This window comes from Lathyrus oleraceus, chromosome 2 (genome assembly GCF_024323335.1).
Source record: "Lathyrus oleraceus cultivar Zhongwan6 chromosome 2, CAAS_Psat_ZW6_1.0, whole genome shotgun sequence".
In the NCBI taxonomy this organism is placed as follows: Eukaryota; Viridiplantae; Streptophyta; class Magnoliopsida; order Fabales; family Fabaceae; genus Lathyrus; species Lathyrus oleraceus.
The window spans coordinates 420,483,667-420,509,260 of NC_066580.1; the positions used below are offsets into that span (position 1 = coordinate 420,483,667).

General features: G+C 37.4%; 1 protein-coding gene across 1 annotated transcript; it reads left to right on the plus strand.

The window, feature by feature from the left end:
• The first annotated feature begins 8,420 nt into the window (after positions 1-8,420).
• LOC127123518 (cytochrome P450 89A2-like) lies at positions 8,421-9,947 on the plus strand. The gene has a single exon (XM_051053728.1). It carries the CDS (start codon positions 8,421-8,423, stop codon positions 9,945-9,947), a length of 1,527 nt encoding a protein of 508 aa, XP_050909685.1.
• Positions 9,948-25,594: the final 15,647 nt, after the last annotated feature.

Here is a 25,594-nt window from a genome sequence, read left to right on the forward strand (position 1 = left end):
GTAGCAGTAGACTATATATCAAAGTGGGTGGAAGCGGTGGCATTTCCCACCAATGATTCCAAAGTGGTTGTGACCTTTCTGAAGAATAATATATTTTCGAGATTTGGGGTGCCTAAAGCACTTATCAGTGATGAAGGTACTCATTTTTTAAACAAACTGATGGAGAATCTGCTGAAGAAATATAATGTTAAACACAAGATCACCACTCCGTATCACCTATAAACGAGTGGCCAGGTCGAAGTGTCCAACAGGAAGATAGAGCAAATATTGGAAAAAACTATATGCGCATCTCGGAAAGACTGGGCAGTAAAGTTAGAAGATGCACTATGGGCATACAGAACGACATTCAAAACGCCCATAAGTATGTCTCCCAATTAGTTAGTTTATGGTAAAACTTGTCACTTGCCACTAGAGTTGGAGCACAAAGCATTTTGGGCATCCAAATTCTTAAATTATGATATTGACAAAGTGGGTGAATCCCGAATCCTTCAGCTCCACGAGTTAGAGGAGTTTAGGAATCAAGCCTATAAGAATGCCAAACTCTACAAGGAAAAGACAAAAAAATGGCACAATCAGAAGCTACAGAGAAAGGAATTTGTCGAGGGACAGCTGGTGCTCTTGTTCAACTCCAGGTTAAAACTCTTTCCGGGAAAGTTGAAATCCAGGTGGTCGGGTCCATTTTTGGTTCACAGAGTGTTTTCCCATGGAGCAATAAAACTTAAAAATCATAGTAATGGGGATACATTTAAGGTGAACAGACAAAGATTGAGACACTACTACAAAGGGAAGGAAAGTGGTCTGATTGATAATGTTCGTTTCAAAGGATAAGAGAGACGAACGTCAAGCCATGTGACATTAAACGCAGTGCTTTGTGGGAGGCAACCAACGCGGTTTAATTCTAATTATTTCAGTGTTTGGTGTGTTTCCATTTTTTATTTGTAGGTTCGCAGGTAAATCACATAGTACAGAAGAAAAGGTTTGAGTCAAACTCATAGAAGACACTTGGCTAAAAGAGAAAGGGAAAACAAAGAAAAAGTCAATTTTTTTGGAGAAAAACAGGGCCCTGACATGGGTGCCCATGTCACCTGACACAACCCATGTCAGGTAAGGCACAAAAGAGATGGAATTTTCCAGTAGGCTGACACGGCCGCCCGTGTCAGCTGACACGTCCCGTGTCAGCTGACACGTCTCGTGTCAGCTCTACTGGAGGTGGAGACCAAAACCAGGGGCCTGACACGGCCGCCAGTGTCACGGGACACGGCCTGTGTCAGGCTGAACGGTCAGATTTTTCAAATTTTGTTTTTTTGCATGTGTGGACCCCACCCGTATTTTCCACCACTTAAACCCATTTTAATCTCATTTAATCCATTAAATCTGATTTTCTCACCTTCTCTCTCCCATTTTCACCAAATCTTTCTCCTTCCTCCATTATTTTTTCAAAGTTCTCCATAACCCCACCAACAAAAAGCTCACTACTTTACCGCCATACTCAGTCCAAATCACCGACACCCTTCACAAAAGTTGCTTTACTCTCCGTCCTCTACTAGGCCACGATAATCATTTTTCCTTATTCCATACTTTATTTTTGGTTATAAATTTTTGTTGCAGGAACCAATCATGCCGCCGAAGCGAATTTCTAAGGGGAAGCAAACATAAGTTGAATCCTCGAGGCCTCAGAAACGGACCATTCGTCATCCGAATTCGGACGACATAATCTTTGACAACCCAGAGCACGGACGACAATACTCATTGCACGTTAAACGTAAGATAACACTAATAAGGTACCTATGCTCTGACACTTTATTTCAATTGGGTCTGTCGGAAGAATTAGATAGGATGTTTCATGTCCTCGACATGCTTAAATTTATGCATTGTGAAGCGCCTACATATGAGCGCATCACTTTAGAATTCTTGAGCACCATTGAGTTCAAGTTGAAAAAAGGATGGACAATTACAACAATGTACTATGGAGAGACAATGAATTTCAGGTTATATAATGTCGACTACGAGTTAACAGTGGAGCAGCTAGGTGAGATTCTCCGCCTACCCCTGTATGGCCCCAGAGTCGTACTAGATAGTTTTGATGCTAAGTCTTTCTAGTTGGCCATCATGGGACGATCAAATTATGTTATTAAAGGGGAGAAAGCATCTGGAATTCAGAACCCTTGTTTCAGGTATGCTCAAAAGGTACTGGCTTTCACGCTTTTTGGTAGGGGTGATAGTACAGGTGTGACTACCTAGAGGGAGCTCTTCTTTCTGTTTGCCATGGCAAATCGAGTTGTTGTGAGCGTTGCAGCATTTGTAGCGGATTACCTGGGTCGAGTGGGGAGAGCAGCCCAAGGGGGAAGTTCCATCGGGGGCATAATTACACAGATTGCCCACCATTTCGGCTATGACCCTGCTGCACTAAATGAGACGCCAGTGGCAGGTAAGCATAAAGTGGATATTAGCGCATTGGTTCAGCAAGGTATGATATCACAAATTTCTGATTATTATGCTTTAATAAGTTCTGGTCAGTTTATTATGGCTCTTCTTGACCCTGCAAGAATTAACATTGCCAACACAGCCAATTGGCTATATGAGAGTGTCGTCTAAGATGATATGGACAGGTACAATGCTGACTCATTCGTTGCAGGTAACCAACAAGAGGAAGATGTGCGGGAAGAGGAGCATTTTGTTGCTCCGCCAGAGGACACCATGCACCCAGGTGCCGGGTCATCATATGTGACACCGGACCAATGGTCGTGGATGCAGACATAGATCAGAGATCTCCGAGCGGAGCAAAGACGCCAAGGTATAGAGCAAGCCCGTCAAGGGACTCTTATAGATGAGATACACGCGATGATGCAACGACTGATGTTGCAATTTCCTCCACCGCAGTGAGCCTATGTGAGTCCCCCTCTATCTTGGATTAAACATTGCGGACAATGTTTGGTTCAAGTGTGGTTTTTTTTAATTATTTGTTCTTAGTATTTTCAGCATTTTATTATTTTTGTTTAAAGTAATTAGTTGTATGGTATTTTGTGCGTTATAGATAGAGGACATTCATGTCGGATGAATGATGGGGCTTTAAGCGATTGGATGAAAGACACACTCCTCTACTTGCTCTTCTGGGAACCCCCAAAAGTTGATGCTGCTGATCTGAATATTCGGACGCGATTCTCTGTCACTAGACTACACAAGAATACTGTAACCGAAGCAAAGATGGAGCTACATCACACTGAGAGGTATCTTGGAAGCCTTCAAGCTATACCAAACATGGTGAGAACTACAAAAAGGCCAAACACTTGTCATCATGAGAGCTTTTCAGGTATGTCTCTATCTCTCCGAGTTTGCGTAAGAGATGTTTGAATTTCATAACACACATGTACACACTGAGACAATTTTTTTGTTTTAACCCTTAGCCTTTTTAGTCAACCTGCCATTATTACCCTTCGTTCACCCAATTCGAGCCATATTTCCTTTTGTTTGTTGTTTAACCATTGCAAATAACCGTAAGCCCAAACACTATTGTACCTTGCTTGGATAAGTGTTGTTGACCCCGGATCTGTGGAAAATCCTAAGTTTGGGGTTTCATCATATTTTCTGAGGGACACCGATGAAGATTAGATAAGTGCAGGAAAAAGAAAAGAAAAGTACGAAGCTTCAAAAGAAGAAAAAAAAAGAGAAATGAAAAAAAATTATGAGAAGTATCATGAAGCACTTATCTAGAAGAATTGAGATTGGCAAAAGGCATGCTCAAAAGAGCCATAAAAAAGAAGATAAATAAGATCCAATGAATCCTAACAAGAGCGGTGCCCAAAAGAAAAACCTCTTGATTAAAAGATTGAACACAATTATGAGGGTAGCAACACAGACTCTGAGCCTGAACCCCTAGTTTTTCCCTTTTTGTTTTGTTAAGTTTCCCCACCTTTCACCTTATCCCCACTTCAACCCAAAAAGCCCTCGAATAATGTATGTTGTGTGTTTTTATTATGAATGTATCTATTATTCAAACTTAAGAGTTGACGTTGCATGCTCTGTTTTTGAGTGAAAACACTTTGACCACGAGAGATTTGGTGAGAGTGTGAAAAGCTACAGGCCAGAAGGTGCATCAATGTGAAAGTGTAGCGGAAGTCGGAAGGCGGGAAAGAGTAAAATAGTGAATGAAAAGTGAACAAGGAATCGTGAAAGAGCATAATAGCATTGTGGATACAGAGTTTAAGGGTGACCGTCCTGATGTCTCGAGCATCACTTGAGGACAAGCAATGAGATAAGTTTGGGGTTGTGATCGGTCTCCAATTCTACTTGTTTTCTAACACTCATTCGACACAATTTTACGAAGTCGATAACACATTATTCTACCTGTTTTGTTATTCTATTTAGTAAATTAGATGTTTGCATTTTTATTTCAGTTTGTTGATTATCTTTGGTTTGCATCATTATACTCCATTTTATGTCTCCTTGTGGTAGTTTTACTGGTTTCAGATGTAAGCAAGAATACCTAAGGAATCTCCAAGAGAATCAGACATTCCGGGTCCGTCGAAAGAAGAAATTGGACATACAGTAGCCCTGACACGGCCACCCGTGTTGCCTAACACGAATTATGTCAGGAGAAGAGGGCCAGAGCCATAAAACAGGGAGCTGACACGGCTGCCCGTGTCAGCTGACACGACCCGTGTCAGCCACCCTGGAAGGGGCGTGTTAGCCCTTGCAGCCAGACAACCAACACGGCCGGTCGTGTTGCCTGACACGGCCAGTGTTGGCTTGGACATCTCATTTTCCAGTTTTTGTTGTATTTTAGCACGACTTATCCCGGAGGGTATTTTGGACTTTTGCTACATCAAATTGGTGATCAAGAACTATTTAGGGGATTTTTGAATACGGATAAGGGGACTTTTACACGATTAGAGATTTGGTACGATTAAGATTGAAGCGATTAAGAGCGACGAAGAACGGAGGTCCTTCAAGAGAGGATGTGATTGAAGATCAACGAAATTCCCTTACCTTTGTAATGTCTAAATTTTATTTTGTATCTTATTTGAATAATATGAGAGGCTAAACCCCCTAATGCCAGGGGGTGTCCCTGAATTGATCGTGTAATAACTTTGAATTGATGATTTCTTTAATATATGATATTTGTTGTTAATTTCACTGTGCAATGTGCGTAACACTTTCTTTATCAGAAAAATTAGGATTGTTATATGGTTAACAATTAGCGGGATTGCAATTGTTAATGTTTTTGTACAGTGAAACTATAGTAGATGTCACCTAGGGCTAGGGATACCATATGGTTACCGGTTTTATCTTGTTAATTTGTATTGCTTGGTTTCATTATAATCGCCTAAGGACTTAAAGATTATAATTGATGACCAAAGGTTTCCCTCTAAGGTCTTAGGAGGAAACAATTTTAAGATTCGATAATTGGACATTTTAAATTGTTAAGGAGATATACACTCAAGGGTCATTACATGAGATATTCATACACCATGCTTGGCATATTATTATATATTGTGAAAAGATTTATTATGTTTTATTTTCTCATACAGTGACTTTTTACAAAAGCCCAACTATTTGTTTTGTTCAATTGAGTCACAATTTAAACTTGTATTACTGCGTAACCCTCGAGATCGATATTTGAGAAACATCCTTATTATTACTACATTGGCAAAATATTACACTTGCTATTTTCCCGATCATTGCACCAAAGGCCCATCTGTTGCGAGAGAGAGGTAGAAGTTTCCTTATCTCGCTTAAGCTTTAGGTTACGAACATTGTCCTCCATCTATTGCTATTTAGCATATTGTCAGTCAGACTAGAATGCCTCCTAGTAACCAGATGCACCAAGGGCCAGAGCAGCCGAAGTGCATCGGGCATACCTGGCCATATTTCCCATTTCGCCTTCCAAAGTGGGCCCATAGAGGTTATCTATGTCAGCACATTCCTCTTCAAGAGAAGGGGGTTGACAACCTTCAGTAGAGCGAGCCATATCTAATAAAGGGAGAATATTCAGACCCATGATGTTAGATGAAGTCAGTAGGTTCTCCATAACAACATTATTTATGACCAGCCATACTCCCTGCCTTATAAGCTAGAACTATTATTCCTTATTCATGTATTTTTCATAGTAACGAATAAAACATTAGAGGCATGCATGTTAAAAATACCATAAAACTCGAAAGATTTGAAGCTTACCAAGAATGGTTTTCTCTCTTCATGAGAACGGACTTTTTTCAAAAACTGGACGATAATAAGATGCTTTAAATGTTTCTAATCAACCTCCATCATCAGAGTAGCTCCCTATATATGCCCCAAATTATTAATAAACTTCACTAATAGACCTTTTTGATATGAACCCTCTTCAGATTAATGCTTTTCATTATATACGAAAAAAGTTATTCCTCAATAAAAAGTGACCCTCAGTTTAATACTTTGAGAACAGGTTGGCACATCTTCCTGCCATTCCATTATCGACGTTACAAATTATGGCATGAGCTTTAGGACTAACATGGGCTACCAGAAAGAATAGGTGTTCAAAAGGCGGTAGATTTAGAAGAGGTTTCAACCCATGAATAGTTGACTTAAGCCATAGTAATATTTTATCTCTAGTATGGGATGTCAAGTCATGAAGATATTTGAAGAGGTGAAGGGAGAGAAACACACAGGGTCTTCAATTCACATATTCACACCAATACTGGTAGAATTTCAATATACCCAACATGAAGGGTGAAGTTGCAAAAATCCATGGACAGATGTTTCAGAACTGTATCTCAAAAACAATAAAAGGGATACGAAGGCCCATAGTGGAGAAAATACATTCATAAAAAGGAATGACGCACGTGTCATACTTGTCGCATATTTTATCATCCTCGAAAGGACTCGTGGTTCCCTAGTCAAAAGATAAACCAACTTCTATAAATGCACCGCCAAGACCACCTGGTCTGACAAAAACAGAAGTAATTAAAGAATAAACATGATCCATCCAAGAAGATTGAATATCCTTTTCAGATTTACGAATACATTTATGTAATTTCTTGCTCATAGTGCACTAACTTTGCATTTGCAGAAGTAAAAGGTAGAAGAGCAAACATAATTAAGTTGTTAAAATGGAAAATAGAATAACTCATAAAAGGGTAGAGGATACTTATTCCCATAAACAAAAACTATTTTTTGGAAGGCCAAAAACTTCATCAAAGACGTGTAATCATTCACACGCAACACGCAAAGAGTTTCAGTTCCCAAAAATCGTCATGATTATATCTATGAAAAGACATTTTATATAGTGCATTAAATACATGGTTCATTAAAAGAACTGAAACAGTTCCCATTCATCTATCTTAAAAATAATTAGAGGTTGACCGACATCCAAAATCGTAATATCAATCCCCCACCTTCCTATATGACGGTCAATGGCTTGAGGGAAAATTGTTTTGGACCGATCAGATCGACCCCTGATGGATTTACATCGATAATAGTGATCTCAATCAAAAGTAAGATAAATGTCTCACTTCTTCCATAATTTTTCTAATACGCAAAGATTATCATTCTAGTGATTATAAAAGACGTTATCTTTAAAGCATCCAACGACTCTCCACAGTTCACTCCTACCCAATAGCAAGTTAGTTATTATTTCTACTATATATAGAGATGACACTGAAATCAAGTAACATGTTTTCAAATACAATTTTATTTCACTCTTCTTCCTCATATACTGACTTAAGTATTGAAGTATTAACCTTGCAGACCCCCCTACTCCACCACATTAGAAGTCATAATCCACCATCACCACCGTTTATCTTTTCATTTTTGATTCTAAAACGAAAGATAAACCATTAAACTCAAATAGTTGATCATTTTCGCTCATAAATTATGTTATACGCTATAGTAACATAAAAGTGTCAATTTTTTTATAACAATTTTAAATAAAGTTACTTATTAAATATAAAAAAAAAATATTTATAACTTTTGAAATAATAATAAAAATACAAAAATAATGTAAGCAATTGAAATAAAATATAATAATGGTGATAAATTTTAAGTTGTGGATTATGCAATGAAAAATAACAACAATTTAAAATTCATGCAAACTTCGAGAACTATGAACTTCATTTATTAAAACAAATTAAACTTTTTTCACACAAGTTACAATCATTATTTCATAACTTGCGAATTAAAATTTATATTTTCAATGATCAATAAACTCAACGAATTAGGTGTTATGATATTGTAAGGGAGTTTTCAATAAATAATTCAATTAGTAACATTATTAAACATTTAACTGTTATATAAAGGGAAACCACTTATAATATTATATATAAAAAACTAATTATGAATCAATCAAATATGTTAAGGGAAGGATATACAATAGAGAATATCATGTTTTAGTTTTGATTATTACCAATATAAATTAATAAGAATATTAAAAAAAAATTGAAAGGGTAATGGAGGTGTGGTTCTATATTGTAGCATCTATTTCTCTATTAATATTCTTTCAAGCCCTTCTTAATGCAATTCATAACAAGAAGTTACCACCAAGCCCTCCAACTATACCTTTCATAGGTAACATTTTGTGGCTCTTAAAGTCATCAAAAAACTTTGCTGAACTTGAACCTGTCCTTCGTTCATTACGTTCTAAATATGGTGACATTGTTACCATTTACATAGGTTCAAGACCTTCAATTTTTATAACATCTCATGAAACTGCTCATAAAGCACTTGTTAAAAATGGTACAATTTTTGCTAATCGTCCCTTAGCTCTTGAAACAACCAAACTTTTCTTCCCTAAACAACGCTCCATTAGTATGGCGTCTTATGGTCCAATTTGGAAACTATTGCGCCAAAATTTTATGCAAGCGACTCAATCTTCTAGATTGAATTTATATTCTCGTTGTCGTAAATATGCATTGAGTGTTCTTAACAAAAATATTTTAGCTGATATTGAACTAGGAAATAAGGAAATACCAATCGATGATTATTTCAATTTTGCATTGTACACTTTATTCACATACATGTGTTTGGGGGAGAAACTTGATAAAGAAAGTGTTAAGAATATTCAAAGGGCGCAACATTGTTTAATTCACAATTTTATTAGATTCAATGTGTTGAATTTTGTACCAATGTTGAGTAGGATTTTGTTCAGAGGATTATGGAAAGAGATCTTGCAGATTCGTGAAAATCAAATAAATGTGTTTCTTCCCATTATAAAAGCACGTCAAGAGAAAATTAAAAACAAGATTAATTTTGACTATGAAGATGAGGAAGATTTTAATGCTTATGTTGATACCCTTTTTGATTTGAAACTACCAGATAATGGAAAAAATCTAAATGATGAAGAGTTGGTGAGTTTGTGTTCTGAATTTTTGCTAGGTGGAACAGACACAACAGCTACAACATTGTCATGGACCATGGCTAATTTAGTAAAAAATCAAAATATTCAAGAAAAAATTTACGATGAAATTAAAAAAGTTGTGAAACACAGTGAAGAAATTGAAGAGAAACATTTGAAAAGAATGCCTTATTTGAAGGCTGTTGTGTTAGAAACATTTAGGAGACATCCACCAGGTCATTTTATTTTGCCTAGGGCTGTTATACAAGAAACGAATATGAATGGTCATAAGATACCAAAAAATGCAATGATTAATTTTCCAGTGGCTGAATTAGGGTGGGATCCAAATGTGTGGGAAAATCCAATGGAATTTAAGCCTGAAAGATTTTTGAATGAAGGTGATGTTGATTTTGACTTAAAAGGGCTTAAAGAGATTAAAATGATGCCTTTTGGTGCTGGGAGAAGAGTTTGTCCAGCAATTGGTATTGCAACGCTTCATCTTGAATATTTTTTGGCTAATTTGGTGAGAGATTTTAAATGGACAATTGAAGAGGGATTTGAGGTTGACCTGACTGAGAAGCAAGCCTTTACTATTGTGATGAAAAATCCATTGAGGCCATGTTTGTCTCCTAGAATTCCTTAAAATATTTGTTATTTCAACTTCATATTTAAATACAAAAACATAAAAATAATGTAAGTTTTTGTTGTTATTTTCTTAAAAATTAATATTATTTTTATTGTACCTTTTAAATATTCTTCATTACAATTTGTGAAAAATGTGCTACACTTATAAAGTGAAGTAGTTGTTATTATATTATTATTACTACTCATTATTTTACATTTTTTATTAAATTTATTTATTTAGTTCTTACACACAAATATTATAGAACAAAATATGAAATATAATAATAATAATAATAATAATAATAATAATAATAATAATAATAATAATAATAAGAAGAAGAAGAAGAAAGAGGATGATGTTAAATGACCGTTTTAGTCATTCTATTTTATATGATTCATGAAATTAGTCTTCCTATTTTAAAATCAAACTGTTTTGGTCTCCCTCTTATTTTTTTACTATACAAATTATTGAAATGTGAGTTTGTTAAATTGTATTTTTTATGTATAATGTTCCATTTTATAATATTATTTATCGAGTTTCACAAGTGACATATAATTTAAAAATGATCAAATCGTCAATTTTAAATACAAAAATGAAAAAATGAAACTAAAATGATTTGATTTTAAAATAGAGGGACCGATTATATGAATCAGACAAAATATAAGAATCAAAACTGTAATATAGCATAATAATAATAAACTATAAGAGAATCCAATAGAATATGTTATTAACATGTTATGTTTCAGAATCGATAATTTTAGTTGAGAAATCTATAGAGTGAAAAGTCATAATTTACTTCGGAAAAATCAAGTCTCTTAAAAATGAAAAAAAAATATTTCAATAATTTTTAAATTGTAGGATATTAATGATGATTACTTAAAAAAAAATTATGTTAGACAATTTTTTTTTAGAAAAAAACTCTAACATTGAAATTCATTAGATTGTCCTTCCATCAGGCAAAATGCTACCAAAAAAATCTAAGCACCAATATTATAAATGTTGAAGGAAAAGACAATCAAGATAAAATAAGCAAAAACATTAAGACCAATAAAAGTATGGACTTCAAGGAGATGATAGTGATGGAAACAAGGCATGTTTCAAATGTGAACGAAGCTCTTGCATGAGATTAAATATTATATTTTGAAATAAAAGTCTCAATCATTTCAACCAAGCAACTTCGACTATTAGAGCATCAAAATATTCTTCAAGAATTCTTAGCTAATGAAATAGGGATAAATAAGATGACTGCAACGATTTATGATATTAGCATGAACAAGAGAGGAAGTTGATGTATAAAGCACAAACCTTATGTGAAAGTTCAAACTTCTAAAACGACAACCTCTGTGGTTTTTTCAAGTGGCTTAAAGAGAAGGTATGATAACATGTCTTGATCAATGTTGAAAAATATGAAATTTAAAACATTGAAAGAACAATAAACTCTCTAGGACTAACCCCAAAGAACCTAAAAATATATGGGTTTCCAATAACCAAATTATTTATGTTGTAGTTAGCGGATGTTCCAAGCACATGACATACGAAAAACATATGTTCTAAAGTATGACATTTAAGCATGAAGGAACTGTGGGATTTAGAAGGAACCAAAGAAGAAATATCATTAATTATGATACAATTGATAGTTCTTGTTTCCCTTCTATTCATAATATTTTGTTCGTTAAAAGAATAAAGCATAACCTATTAAGCATTAGTAAACTAAGCGACATTGTTCATGACAAAGTCTACTATCAAAAGTCTTGTAAAGTCACCGGTCAAAAAGATGACTCAATCTTATTCAATTGGAAAAGGAGAAAACAATGTCTACAAAATTAGTTTTTTGATTTACAAACACAAAAGTTGAAATTTCTTTTGTTGATAAATAAAAATAAATCGATTTGACACAGACGATTATGACATGTTAGTTGGAGGTTAATATCTAAACTTAACAAGTTAAAACTTATCAGAGACCTACCTGATTTGAAGTATCAATCAGAAAATCTAGTATTGCTTTAGTCAATGGAAAGAAATATATATTAGATATAATTGATGATTTTAGTAGATGGACTTGAATAAAATTTCTTAGAAGCAAAAATGAGTCATATTTTTTATTTGATGTGCTATGCAAACAAATTTAAAATGGAAGAGGAATAAATATTTTGAAAATTAGAAATGATCATGATGAAGTATTTGAAAATGAATCATTTGAAAACTTTTGGGAACTAAATTGTATACTCCATAATTTTTTTGTCCTAAATTTTCATAATAAAATGTAAAACATTATTTTAAGAAAAGCAGGAAAATACAATATGTTAGATTTAAAATAGAATGTTGTAATATGCCTTAAAAACTCAAATGAGAAAAGAGAAGAAAAAAATCATATTTTCAGTACTACCAATTTTTTCCAGCTAGATAGGACAGTGATATGGCAGATCCGAGAAAGTAGAGAATGTTGCATTTTTGTGTATTTTCTTTTTAATTAATTAGTGTTATATGTCTTATTTTCCAATTAATTAAACTAAATTAATGAATAATAAATTAATTAAACCAGAAGAGCAGACAATGTAAGGGGACACACCCTTCATACGAAAGAAAGATACCAACAAGACTAAAACTAATACATTCAATTCTTATAATTATGCATTCAAATTTTTCTTTTTTTATTTTGGCTGATTTAGATCACAAATTCGACTAAGTTCATTTTTAAGGAATCTCAATAAATATTTTTTTTACTTATCATTTTAGAAACACTTCTAATTAAATTAACATAGTAAAATAAATACATTGAGATATTTATACATAAAATAAAAATTAAGTCAATGAAGCTATTTAAATTAATACAATAACTTAGCAAATCATTATACTAACTAAATCATATAAAAAGATTTTCTACACCCTCTAACAATAAGAAAACAAATTAATTATATTTAATTTTTGCCACTCACTTAAATAAAATCATAGGATCCATGAGAATTTGAATGAGATGATAAAGTCTCTTGCAGCTTAACTAAAAGTTCTAGGTTGAATTTTGCCTTAAACACACAATAATATTAAATCACACAATAACCTTAAATCAATATCATCATTTATTGTGGTTCTCCGTAACTCGATATATTAGTATATGTAATTGCGTTTGGAGGATACCAATTTATAAAAAAAAATCATGGAATAAGAAAACTACTTTAAAAATTATGATACTGAATTTTTTAATGATTGACTAAAATATAATATTTAATATTCAGTATTAAAAAAATCTAGGGTTTTACATTTTACCCACCTAAAAATAGTTTCATCGTCTAAAATGTCTTTAGACAAAAGAAATGGATTATTGTACATCTCGGGAAGTCCTCGTGATCAATCATGCGTACGTTCCGGGGAATCGAGTTAGGCCAAGTTATGGTTGTAACCAAATGGAGCACAACCCATTTTCGGGTTTGGGCATGACGATAGCCTGCATAGGCTGGATAGAAGAGGACACATATTTATATGCATTTATCACGTGACATAAATATGTCCAAACATGTATCCATAGTTTGATAATGATCGAATTAATGGATACAAAGGTCCATTAAGATTATTAATTACACTTATAGTCCATGTCTCGTATCCGACCGAGGATAATTAATATAAAAGGAAGGTACATCAACCAAAAGAGACAAACTCAATTGTGAAATAGAAAGTCATCCATTGCGACTCTTACCGGCAAACATTGGTATAGTTACCAACTAGTCTTCTTGCATGAACATTTTGTGTCCACCGCGGGGCTCCAATAAAACTTGCATGGGTCATACACAAAAATTTCAAACTATTGGTCCCATCTTCCCTCTATGACGAGAGAGACCAACAACAATAATCAAGGATCGCAGGCTGCCATGGAGGAATAACTCATCATCGTGGAAGACCCGCGTCATCAGAATGAACTATTGCAGGGAAACATGCACACCTTGCAACAAAATCAACATTAACCCTCACCGAAAGACAAAGAATTGGAGGATCCGATCGAACCACAATCTTTAAAGGTGGAAATCTGGGATGATAAAGTCCCAAATAGTTTTAAACCACCTTCGTTGGCTACTTTTGATGGCAAGAGTGACCCTCATGAGCATATCATAACAATCAACACTCAGATGACCACCATTGAAGCTACTAACTCATTGAAATATAAGTTGATGGTAGACACATTGAAGGACGTCGTCTTACATTGGTACATGAGCCTCCTCAGGTTCTTCATAACCAACTATCACAATTTATATATGAAAGTGATATATCACTTTTATACCAATAAGCACAAAAAGGTGTCAACCACAAGTCTCTTCAATGTTTTCCAAGGGAACACCAAATCCTTGTGAGAATACCTTGCTCATTTTGACAAAGAGACCATGAAAGTTTCCCATCCTAATCAGGAGATATTTATAGGGGATTTCTAAAACGACCTTAAAGCTGGGCATTTTAATGAGTCCTTAGCCCAGAAGTCGGTAACAACGATTAAAGAGATAATGACATGGGTTGAGTATTACATTAAAGGGGATTAGAGTAATGCATAAAAGAGCATGAGGGGTGTGAAGGAGAAGAGAGAATCCAAATCAGAAATCAGTGGGAAAATAAGGCACATAGATCAAGAACCTACGTGATAGAAAGTAGCGTTCAAGGCCAATCATAATCCCTATGAATATTCCATCCCACTGAACACAAAATAAGAGAGAATGTTGCAAAAAGTCTATCATATGAAGATCCTTCTTAAGCCAAAACTACCCAACGACAATGTGATGGGGATGGATACTGATAAATGGTGCAAATACCATAGATTGCAAGGTCACCATAATGACGATTGTCACCATTTAAAATAGGAGATTGAAAGTTGATTAGAGAGGCCATTGTCCGAAATATGTGCAAGAGGGTAGTCGGGGTGTAGAAAGAAGAAGATTACCATATAAAGAACCCCTCTAACCAAGAGGCTCTGAAGTGTGTAGGAAAAACAAGGACAAAGTGTAACATGTAATACACTCAATACAATATCTGGTGGATTTACAAGCAGCAGTGAATCCAGTTCATCTAGAAAGAAGCATGCTCAATATGTGATGCATGTTACTAGTGCTCCTCCTACCGAATCAAGACAATTGGTCCTGACTCTCGATTTATCCCACAAAGATAATGAGGTTATAATTCCATATGATACAATCTAATGGTAATCAATCTTCATATCCACAATTGGAATGTGAAAGAGTACTAATTGATCCTAACAGTTCAGTTGATATCCTTTATTTGGAGGCTTTCCATGGGTTGAAGTTGGAACCTAAACTCTTTCGACCATTCAAAATATCATTAGTAGGGTTCTTAGGAAAGTAAGTGAAAGTTATGTGTTATGTCACCATCAAGACCAACTTAAAGATGTGTAGGAGTGTGAACACGATAAAAGTAATATGCATGGTGATAAACTCTCCTTCACCCTACAACATCATCATAGGAAGACCAATTTTCAAATCCTTAGAAGCGATTTTTGTCGATGTTATATTTGACCATGAAATACTCATTAGCAACAAGAGAGTTAGAGTGATTGAGTGAAACCATAAATTAGCAAGTCAGTGCTATAAAGATAGCCTAAAGTTGAAGAAGAAAATCAACAAGGAACACTTCCTAAATGCCCATAAAATCCACTATATTGACCTAGATCCTCATGGAGACTACCTATAAGATAGTTTAACTCCCATGGAGAACTAAAGATTATTCATATAGTTACCAAAGAATATCAAACTACCCAGGTCAGGATGACACTTTTAGAAGACCAAAAAGTTGAGATTGTGCACCTATTGCGGGAGAATGTAGATCTTTTTGCTTAGACGCCCATGGGTATGCCTGGGATAGACCCATATGTATTTTTCCATCAGTTGCCATAAAGCTTAGAGTAAAACCTCTTTACCAAAGGAAGCAAAAGGAAGAGAAGAAAAAAGGTTGGTTGTGGCACAAAAGGTAAAAATATTGTTGAAGGCTATATTGATCCCAGAAAGAGGTATCCCACATGTTGGTTAACATAATGATGGTAAAGAAGAACTCAGGAAAGTGGGGAATATGCATGGATTTCACAAACCTTAATAAGGAATACCCTATAGATCCTTACCCATTACCCATTACCCATTATTGATAGGCTCATATACGATGTGTCGGGTTTCAAGACATTAAGTTTCATGGATGCCTACTTTGGTTACAACCTGATTATGATGAGCCCTAGTGCCAAACCAAAAACAATGTTCACGAAAAACTGGAGCAATTAATTTTATGAAGTCGTTCCTTTATGGTTAAAGAATGTAGGAGCAACATACGAGAGACTCATGGACACTGTATTTTTCAATCAAATGGGTCAAAACCTTGAGTACATCGACAACATGGTATTTAAAACCCAAGATGAAATTAGGTATTACAAAGATTTAAAGGAGATAATTTTGTTAGTAAGAAAATTTAATATGCGACTAAATCCAAATAAATGCTCGTTCGGGGTGTAGACTGGAAAGTTTTTGGGTTTCATGTTAACTAGGAGAGGAATAGAGACAAATCTAGATAAATGTTAGGCGATCATTAACATGAGAATCCCAAACTCAGTGAAAGAGATACAATAGTTAACCAGAAAGATCATATCACTCTCTAGATTCTTATCTTGTGTGAGTGACAAATCTATCTACTTCTTGTAACACCTCAAAATTTGCTCTCCTCTTATTGGGACTAGCTTAGCATACTCCATTTCATTTTTTAGGACATTAGGCATTTGCATATTGCATATCATGTGAAAACAAGTGAGTCATCCTCCTAAGTCTTTCTCAGAAGATAGAGAGGTTAAGAGATTCATGCCTGAGGGTATTATTGAATTGATGATCAATCATCTGAGGGTTGCTCTTCAATTAGGGTTTTATTGGTTCCTCAAGGAGGTTGAGCATTATCTTATTGGCAAGGGTACATCATCATCATCATGGTTATGTCCTTATCAAAGGTTTCAGAATTCCTGCTCAGGTTCCTTGGGATTAGGGTTTTGACCTCTGGTCAACCCTAATCAGTGCCATTCTTCCAGTCAGGGATTTTCAAAGAAATGAGGCATTCCATTGAGAGGAGGATCATATGATTATTATGTGAAGCTTGCAAGAGCTAGGGTCTCATTTTGGAGCCAATTCTTCAAGTGGTTGAGGCTCAAGCTGATCAGAGCACTTCTAAGTCATTTGTCAACTAGAAAGTCAACAGAAAGTCAATTGAGGGCTAGGAGGTGGATAAATGAGTTTCAACATCTCAATCATGTTCAAAAGAGGCTTATTCATCATGTCAAAGGCATATCTTGAAGAATTTGAGGTCAGATCAAAACTTTCCAAAAATGGAAAGTGACCTGTAATTGAAAGTTTCCAAAAATGGAAGGTTTTTGGTCCAAATTCAACTTGATCTTACATCATCGAAAAAGCTTCAAATGAAATTTTGTCCAACATGAAAGTGGAAGATCCCTCTCTCCCATTTCCAAAAAGTCCAAGATCATGAATTTATGATGAATGGTTGAGGAGATATGATCAAATCATTGCCAAGTGTGCTTGAAACTTCAAAAGGCCATATCTTTTGACTCATAACTCCAATTTGAGTGGTTCTTTTTGCAAAATTCTTCTCATGACATGAACTTTCCAAATCATTCATCACATTGCATGAAAATTCATCACATGATCATATGCATATTCATGCTTATTTTGGAGGGAAAATGCTAAATTTGAAATTGGTGCATCATGGGAATAAATCACCATTGCCATTGTGTTAATTGGAAGTTTTTAAGTGAAATTGATCAGCCATATAGCACTGTTCACGTGGGATTACTCCATGCACCACCAATTTTCATATTTTTGCAAAACACCTTATTTTTCCTAATTCCAAATTAACTTTTCTTAATTTTGATTAGAAGGTGATTAGGACATCATATATATTCATAATCATAACAGAATTTGAGAGAGGTCACCATTTCTAGATCAAAATCTTTTTCCCTCCAAAAAATTCTCTCAAACCAAATTTGAAATTCTTTCACATAACACCTTAATTTGACTGCATAATTGTGTTCATGGATCATCATTAAGTGAAAATCAAGTGCTGGATTGGAAGGATTGGTGAAGAATCGTGCATGTGAAGCTCAAGAACATAGCCATGGCAGTTGAGATTTGAGCTAGATCTAGGCCTCTCCAAGCTTCAATTCATTGATAAAGCTTCATCACAAGTGATTAGGAGTGGATTTGCATGCTCGCCTGGCCTTGAATCTGCTGAATCCAGAACCTGCTCTTCAAGAGGTTAATTTTTCGAATCTCATAATCCTTTAATCCATTGGCATGTTAGTGTAGGTCTTTGAATGTTGATTCTGCTGATGCTTTCAGAATTGAAAATGATGAACTATTGGCTGAGATATATGTGATTGAATTTTGAATGCATAACTTATTTTGCTTCGATTTGCATAATTGGTGATGATTTGGACTGAATTAATAGTCGATCGGTAATCTACATGTCATGACCATTCGAATGATGTACTCATTTTGAAAATCTGGAATTTTTTTTGTACGTGAGCACTGTTTACCCACCGTCTTCGCGAAGAAGACGGTTGTTTCTGCCCAGGGCCGCCGCTAGAACCACCGTCTGGTTCTGGATAAGATTCCTAGGGCTTTTTTTTTGCCACGAGTGCGTCCACCTGGTCTTTCTATTGGTCCAAACTCCTTTGACCGAGCCACATAAGCCTTGGACCGCTGACTAAGCGCCAGCGAGATTAGTGAAACGACCGTGTTTCACTTGCTCACACGCACATGCTTCGATTCCGCCTGGAAGCGTTTTTTTCAAATTTATTTTCATTTCCACTTTTCCCTCCAAATTTCATATGTACATGATCATTTTGATTTCAAATATTTCTTCCAACTTTGAAAATTCATAATAAATTGAAAAATGATTCAAATAATTCCATTCTTTTTGCTACTTGATCCTTGGAATGTCCTTTATTTTTTGGTGTGGATTTCATGATTTTATCTCTTCTGGAATTTGATTTGTGTTGGATGGATTGATCATGTATGCTTTTGTGACCATGCTTCATTATTTCCATTGTGAAATGCTTGATTTTAATCCAAATGCCATGAAATTTTGTGTAATGGTTCTTAACATGTTGATTGACATTTTAGGCTTGGTTTGATATTTTTCCCATGTTCCATCCCTGTTTTATGTACATGTTTATATGGTGTGACAATGTATGTCACACAATTGGATGTCCTATTTGATCATTTTATTTCCATATCAAATGATCTCTGTTGATTCTGATTTTTGGTATGATGATTATGTTTGATGTGTTGAATGCTCATAAAAATTTCTAGAATTGTTTGAGTCATTTCTGATTTAATGTGTATTTTCTCTCTTTGTATGCCCAATTGATGATCATGTTGTGTGGTTTGTCTTCTCTTGCTTATTACATGCCCTTGCTTAAGGATTTTGATTTGGTCCTTTTTAGGATATGTTCATGATTGATTAAAGATGATTCATGTTGAGTTTTAGATTCTGTTTTGAAATTTTTCTTCACTTTGGACCCTAGGCTTTGCCTTAGGGGTTTGGACTCACATTTTGAGTTGTGCATTTCAGGTTTTCAAGCAATTAGCCACATTGGTTGATATGATCTCATCACTTGAGATACAAGTTATTTTGGTTGACTAACCTTGATGTTTTGTAGGTCTTGTGGATGGTGAAATAAATTTAGCTTGCTTGCACCTTATGCCTTGCACCATTGTTGTCTGATAATTGGTTGTCTGACTGTTGTTGATTGTTTGATTTGTCTGAATGTAAATATTGACTGGTTTAGCTTTTCTCACAGGTACTTTAGCCGCTTTAACTCATTATTTGAGTTGCTTTGCTTTGCTTGTGGTTGGCATACCACTTAGTAACTTCCTTGATCTCCATGTAGTCTGGAAGACCTGTCATGTTATTTTGGCATGCACCTGTCTGAAGCCCTCCTTAAGAGGCAATGCTTATGCTTGTTTATATTTGTGCCAAGCAGGTTAAGTCCTCTTAAGAGGCAATTGGCAGATAAAAGGGATGTGCAATCCATCCCCCGCTATTCAGTTGTGTCTTTCATCTTGCTCACACCATGTGTTGATGCACTTTGAATAAATACCCGAAATCTTGTTGTGTCAGTCATGTGGAATAGAGTCCCACATTCTGGACTCCCACACCTTCTATTGATTCAAGCTCACCCAGGCCTGGGTTAAGAGCTATGAGGCATAACCCTCATCTCTATTTCATCTGCTCACCCTAACTCTCAATGTTAGAGGTTAAGAGCCTGACTACCCATTCTAGTATTTGGCTTGTTTGTCAAGGTCGATATGACCCCTTGACTAAAGCCCAACCTTGCTTGAGCCCCCTTGGTTGTGTATAGTGTGTGCTGACTGCTTTTGATGTTTATCTGTTTTGCTTTTCATCTCCTTTCTGTAGGAGTCGTATGATCAACTTTCAAGGAAGTTGAATGTACATAGAGATAGACTTGAGTTGACTCACTGCCTGTGTGAGTCAAACTCTTGTTAGAAACCTTAACCTAGGACTATTGTGGATTACATGACAACTACTAGGCTCGAGTCAGTCTCCCTTTTAGTTTGTTATTTCCCAGTCTCTGGTTAGGATAGAAGTTTCTCCCCTGTTAAGGGGAACTACGTTGCCCTGATCCTCATACCATATGAGGTACGTAGGCAGGAGATCGGGCGAGATCTCTCCGGGCACCCTTTTCTTTTTTGGTGTGTGTTTGTTCGTTTGGAGTCTGATGTAAGCCCAGCGATTGGCATCCGGTTTCTTGTGGGTTGTGTGTGTGGAGTCTGATGTAAGTCCAGCGATTGGCATTCGGTTTCCTTGTTTGTGTTTGTTGTTTGGAGTCGGACGTAAGACCAGCTATTGGCAGTCTGTTTCCATTTGTGTGTTTGCTTTGACGTCTCAGCGTCTGTGCGTGTGTTTTGTTTCGGCGTGCGTTAGCCGAACTACGGTAGCTCTGATTCTCATTCCAGATGAGATACGTAGGCATAAGATGCGATATCCTAGCGAGCCGGTTCCCCTTTTCTTCTTCCCTGTTTTATTCCAGTGTGTGTGCATTCTTTGAGCAGTTATCCAGCAACCTTATTCTATTCTTTTGAGCGTGGATCCCGTCGAGTACGACGAACGTGAGGGGTGCTAATATCTTCCCCTTGCGTAACCGACTCCCGATCCTTGCAATCTCCGGTCGTAAGACCATATCCTTTCCAGGTTTACTTCGAGCGTTTCCTTTCCCTCCTTTGGGATAAATAACGCACGGTGGCGGCTCTGTTTGTTTGCTTTTTCCCGTCGGTTGTTTTTCGCGGATGCGACAGCCGGTGACTCTGCTGGGGACAACAAAGAAGTTGACCTCCTGCTGGTCCATCTTCCCTAAGCGAGTCATTCCTAGCGCTCTCTAGGATAGTTTAGGTTGCTTGTGTTGTTGTATTTATTGCATTCATGATTATTATTTTGTGTTTATTTGCATATATGTTTGCATGCATCATATTATCATTGTGCTGGATTTTGTACAGGTTGGTTCCTCTGATTTGGGGTGGGTGTTCTGAGTGGGGCTAAAACCCAGGCCCGAGTATACACCTAGGATTAGCGTGGTCTCATGTTGCCTTTCATGTTAGGTCAACATGTTTTTGGCGACGTGACATACCACAAGCCGGACGAGGTTCATTTGAGAGTGCTCTTCCTTTGTGGAGTATCCACTTTGGTTGAGTCACTTCATCTGAGCTGTTGACTTCGGTGACCGATCTTTCCCGGATCTTTGGTTTAGACGATCTTATGAGAGCTGCAGCGCCTTAGGATGACCTGATTAGAATTCACCTGTGAGGGGGAGGGTTTGATCTTACAGATGCATGTTCTGATGGTGACTTTGATGGTGACTAATGGTTCAGTTATTGATCTGGGTCTTATTTATAAGTCGAATTTATGGATATTTATTGCTGAGACGCCAGAGTTCTGTCTGTGGTATTTATCAGTGGGGATCCGTTTATTTCAGGATTCCCTGGGTTGATACAGATGATTTTATGGTTATCAGTTCAGTGATTGTCTGGTGATGATGTTGATGTATCCTTCAGTTCCGTTTATTTCGGAACCTCCCAAGTTGGATTTAGGGTTACTCAGTACCTCAGATGGTTATGATCAGTTCAGAGACCGTAGCTCAGTGCAGTGGGCGTTCAGATGACTTGGAGGATGGCACAGTGCATTGCATTCATACATCAGCATCATTCCCATTTTGCATTTATCTGCATCTAACACATGTTTATCCATATGCAGGGAACATTCTTGATTGAGATCCTGGTTGAGAGACTTCTTTGTTCCAGACATGAGGACCGACTTGAAGGACGATGTTGTCTACAGTTTCTTCGATCCAGAGATTGGTGTGCTGAGAGATATGATAGCATTGATTACACCTGACCGTGTAGGGTTGTTCCGTGAGGCTTATGAGGGTATTCTGAAGTTGGTTTTCAGGCTTACCGATACAGATAGGAGTGTCATTCATACTCTTCTCCAGTTTTATGACCCAAGCTTGAGGTGTTTTGTGTTCCCGGATTACCTGTTGGGGCCTTTGATGGAGGACTATGCCAGTATCCTGGGTATTCAGATCAGGAACCAGGTTCCATTCTATGTCACTAAGGGAGAACCTGATATTGCTGAGATTTCTCGTGCTCTTTATTTGAGCCCAGAGGTGACTAAGGGGGGTTTGAAGGAGAAGGGAAAGTTGCCCGGTTTTCATCTGAGTTCCTTGGAGGCTAAAGCCAAGGAGCATGCTGTTGTGGGTAATTGGAGGGCCGTTTGTGCTTTGATTGCTGTGAGCATCTATGGAATCATCATGTTCCCTAATCAGAAGAACTTTGTGGACATTAATGCCATCAGGTTGTTTGCTCAGAGGAACCCTATTCCTACCTTGGTTGGAGACGTTTATTACTCGGTCCATAACCGGAATGAGAAGCGGTGTGGAGGATTGATCAGATGTTATGCTCAGCTGTTGTACAAGTGGTTCATGGGGTATTTCCCTTCCAGAGGTGCCTTTGCCTTTCTTGATCCTACTGTCAAGTGGTCAGTCAGGTTGATGGGTTTGCGAGCCAGAGACATAGCTTGGACTCACAATGGTATGGCTGGACGAGATTTCATTTACAGTTGTGGGAGTCTTCCCAATGTGCCTCTTATAGGAGTTCAAGGTTGTATTAATTACAACCCGGTGCTTCTTAGGAGACAGATGGGATTCGCTGTGGAGGGTCCTTCCCTTGGGCGAGAGATTCAGGAGTCTTTCTACTTCCCGATTGAGGGTAATCAGCCAAAGTTGAGGCAAGCGTCTGATGAGTGGCGTGACATTCAGAGAAAGGGCAAGGTTCCTTTTGGTAAGGTTAATAGCAGGTCTCTTCCTCCATTTGATGATTGGCTTAGGAAGAGGATTGAGCTCACGCATTTACCATTCCCTGGGGGTGATCCTTGGTGTCCTTTGATTGAGGGGCCACGTTCTTCTGTCAGTATGGAAGAGTTCCTTGAGATGAAGAAGGCCAGAGATCAGTTGCAAGCAGAGAAGACTGAGTTGGAGATGAGTGTTGCTAGGATTCAGATGGCTAATCAGGAAATCAAAGGGAGAATAGAAGATCAGGATAAGAGACATGCCATAGAGGTGAAGCGCTTTGAGATAGACACCGCTTATTATCGGAAGGTCAGTCAAGCGTTGGAGTCGTCTACAAAGGAGCATGACATTACCAAGGAGAAGTTAGCTAGAGCTTTGGGATTTATTGAAGATGAGAAGAGGAGACAAATTCTTGTGAAGAATCAGAGAGATGTCAGAGCTAAAGTCCTTGCCACAGAATGGGAAGCTGAGAAAGCGAAGATTATTGCTGAGAGAAATCACTATCTTGCTGAGGGGGATCATTATTTCAGACAAATGAAGATTCACCAGAAGGAGATAGGAAGATTGCAGCAGGAGAACACTGAGCTCATGTTCGTCGTGAAGTTTACCAAGATGGTCGATGATGCAGAGCCCTCTAGGGGACCTTCTTCGGTGTAGACTTTTGTTATCATGTGTTGGATTACCGTCAGGCCTGTTGACGGAATTCACTTGCTTGTATTTTCTTTCTGATTCTGGAGAATTGTAATTTGATTTGTATCAGCTTGATGTATGACTTTTGCACGTATGGTGCACTTTTGATATACAGTGGTTATTATCATTCAGTGATAGATCTTCAAGCTTTATTTGCTTTCCTGTGCGCACTCACATCACACACACATGGTTAGGTGATATCTTTGCTAAATCATATATCTCTGCTCTGAATGGCAAAATCAGACGATTGATGTCAGAATGTTGCTGTCAAATTATTATCTGTCTCGATGAAACCAGGATCGAAAGACAGAGGGTTCCTCATGTGGATAGACATTGCATTCATACATGAATCATAATAACTTGTCTTCTATTTTGCAGGTGTCGGGTTCTAACATGCTTGATTGTTTCAGGAATCATTGCTCGCGCACGTAGAATCATTCCTTTGCACGCAGCACGTTCGCACAGATACCCTACCAGACGCAACACATCCAGGCTGATGGATCTACCCAACACAGATATTCTCGAGCTGAAGGAGAAAATGAACGAACTGATCAATGTCATGCAAGGGTTTGTCGTGGGGCAGAAAGCACTTGCTGATAAAGTGGAGAAGCTCGAGCGGGCTTCAGCTGCCAACAGTGGTATCAATTTAGAGGGTGTCTCCAACCATGGCCTCGGTGGTTCCAGGGATGGGGGAGATCTCAGAAAGAAGACAACTGCTGGTGTGGTGATAAATAATGCTGGTGGTTTTGGTGTTGCCACAGGCGGTGGACCAGGCCCGGTGGGCAACAATCTGAAGGACAGTCTGTTTCCTCCTTTCTTCGGGGCCGAGGAGGATAGAGAAGAAGACCAGTTCTCCGTGCTTAATGAACAGTTTGGTCAATACGGTGTCCAGCCGCCAAATAAAGAGATTCAGGTGTTGGCGGAGAAAATCAGGGCTTTGGAAAGCTATGCCACTCCGGGGGTTGTCAATATGTCGAACATGGGGCTTGTTGAGGGGATTGTGATCCCGCATAAGTTTAAAGCGCCTGCGTTTGACAAGTATAATGGGAGTTCTTGCCCGAAAACCCATCTCCAGGCCTTCGTCCGAAAGATTTCTGCTTATACAATGGACCAAAAGCTTTGGATGTATTTCTTCCAGGACAGTCTGTCTGGGGGGTCTTTGGAATGGTACACCAAGCTGAGGTCGTTTGATATCAAGATCTGGCAGGATCTTGGAGATGCATTCTTTAAACAGTACCAATTTAATGCTGACATGGCCCTTAGTCGTACCCAATTGCAGGGTATGTCTCAGAAGCCTAATGAAGGGTTTAAAGAATATGCACAGAGGTGGAGGGAGCTGGTTGCCCGAGTCCAACCTCCGTTGGTAGATAGAGAAATGTCAGATCTGTTTATGGGTACCCTTCAGGGGGCGTTTGCAGAGAGGATGGTTGGATGCCCAGTTACCAACTTCGCAGACATTGTAGTGGCTGGAGAAAGAATTGAGAGCTGGTTGAAGCTAGGGAAGATACAGGGTAACGCTTCGTCGTCTGGATCGAAGAAGCCCTTTGGTAAAGGCTAGCGAAAAGAAGGAGGGTGATAC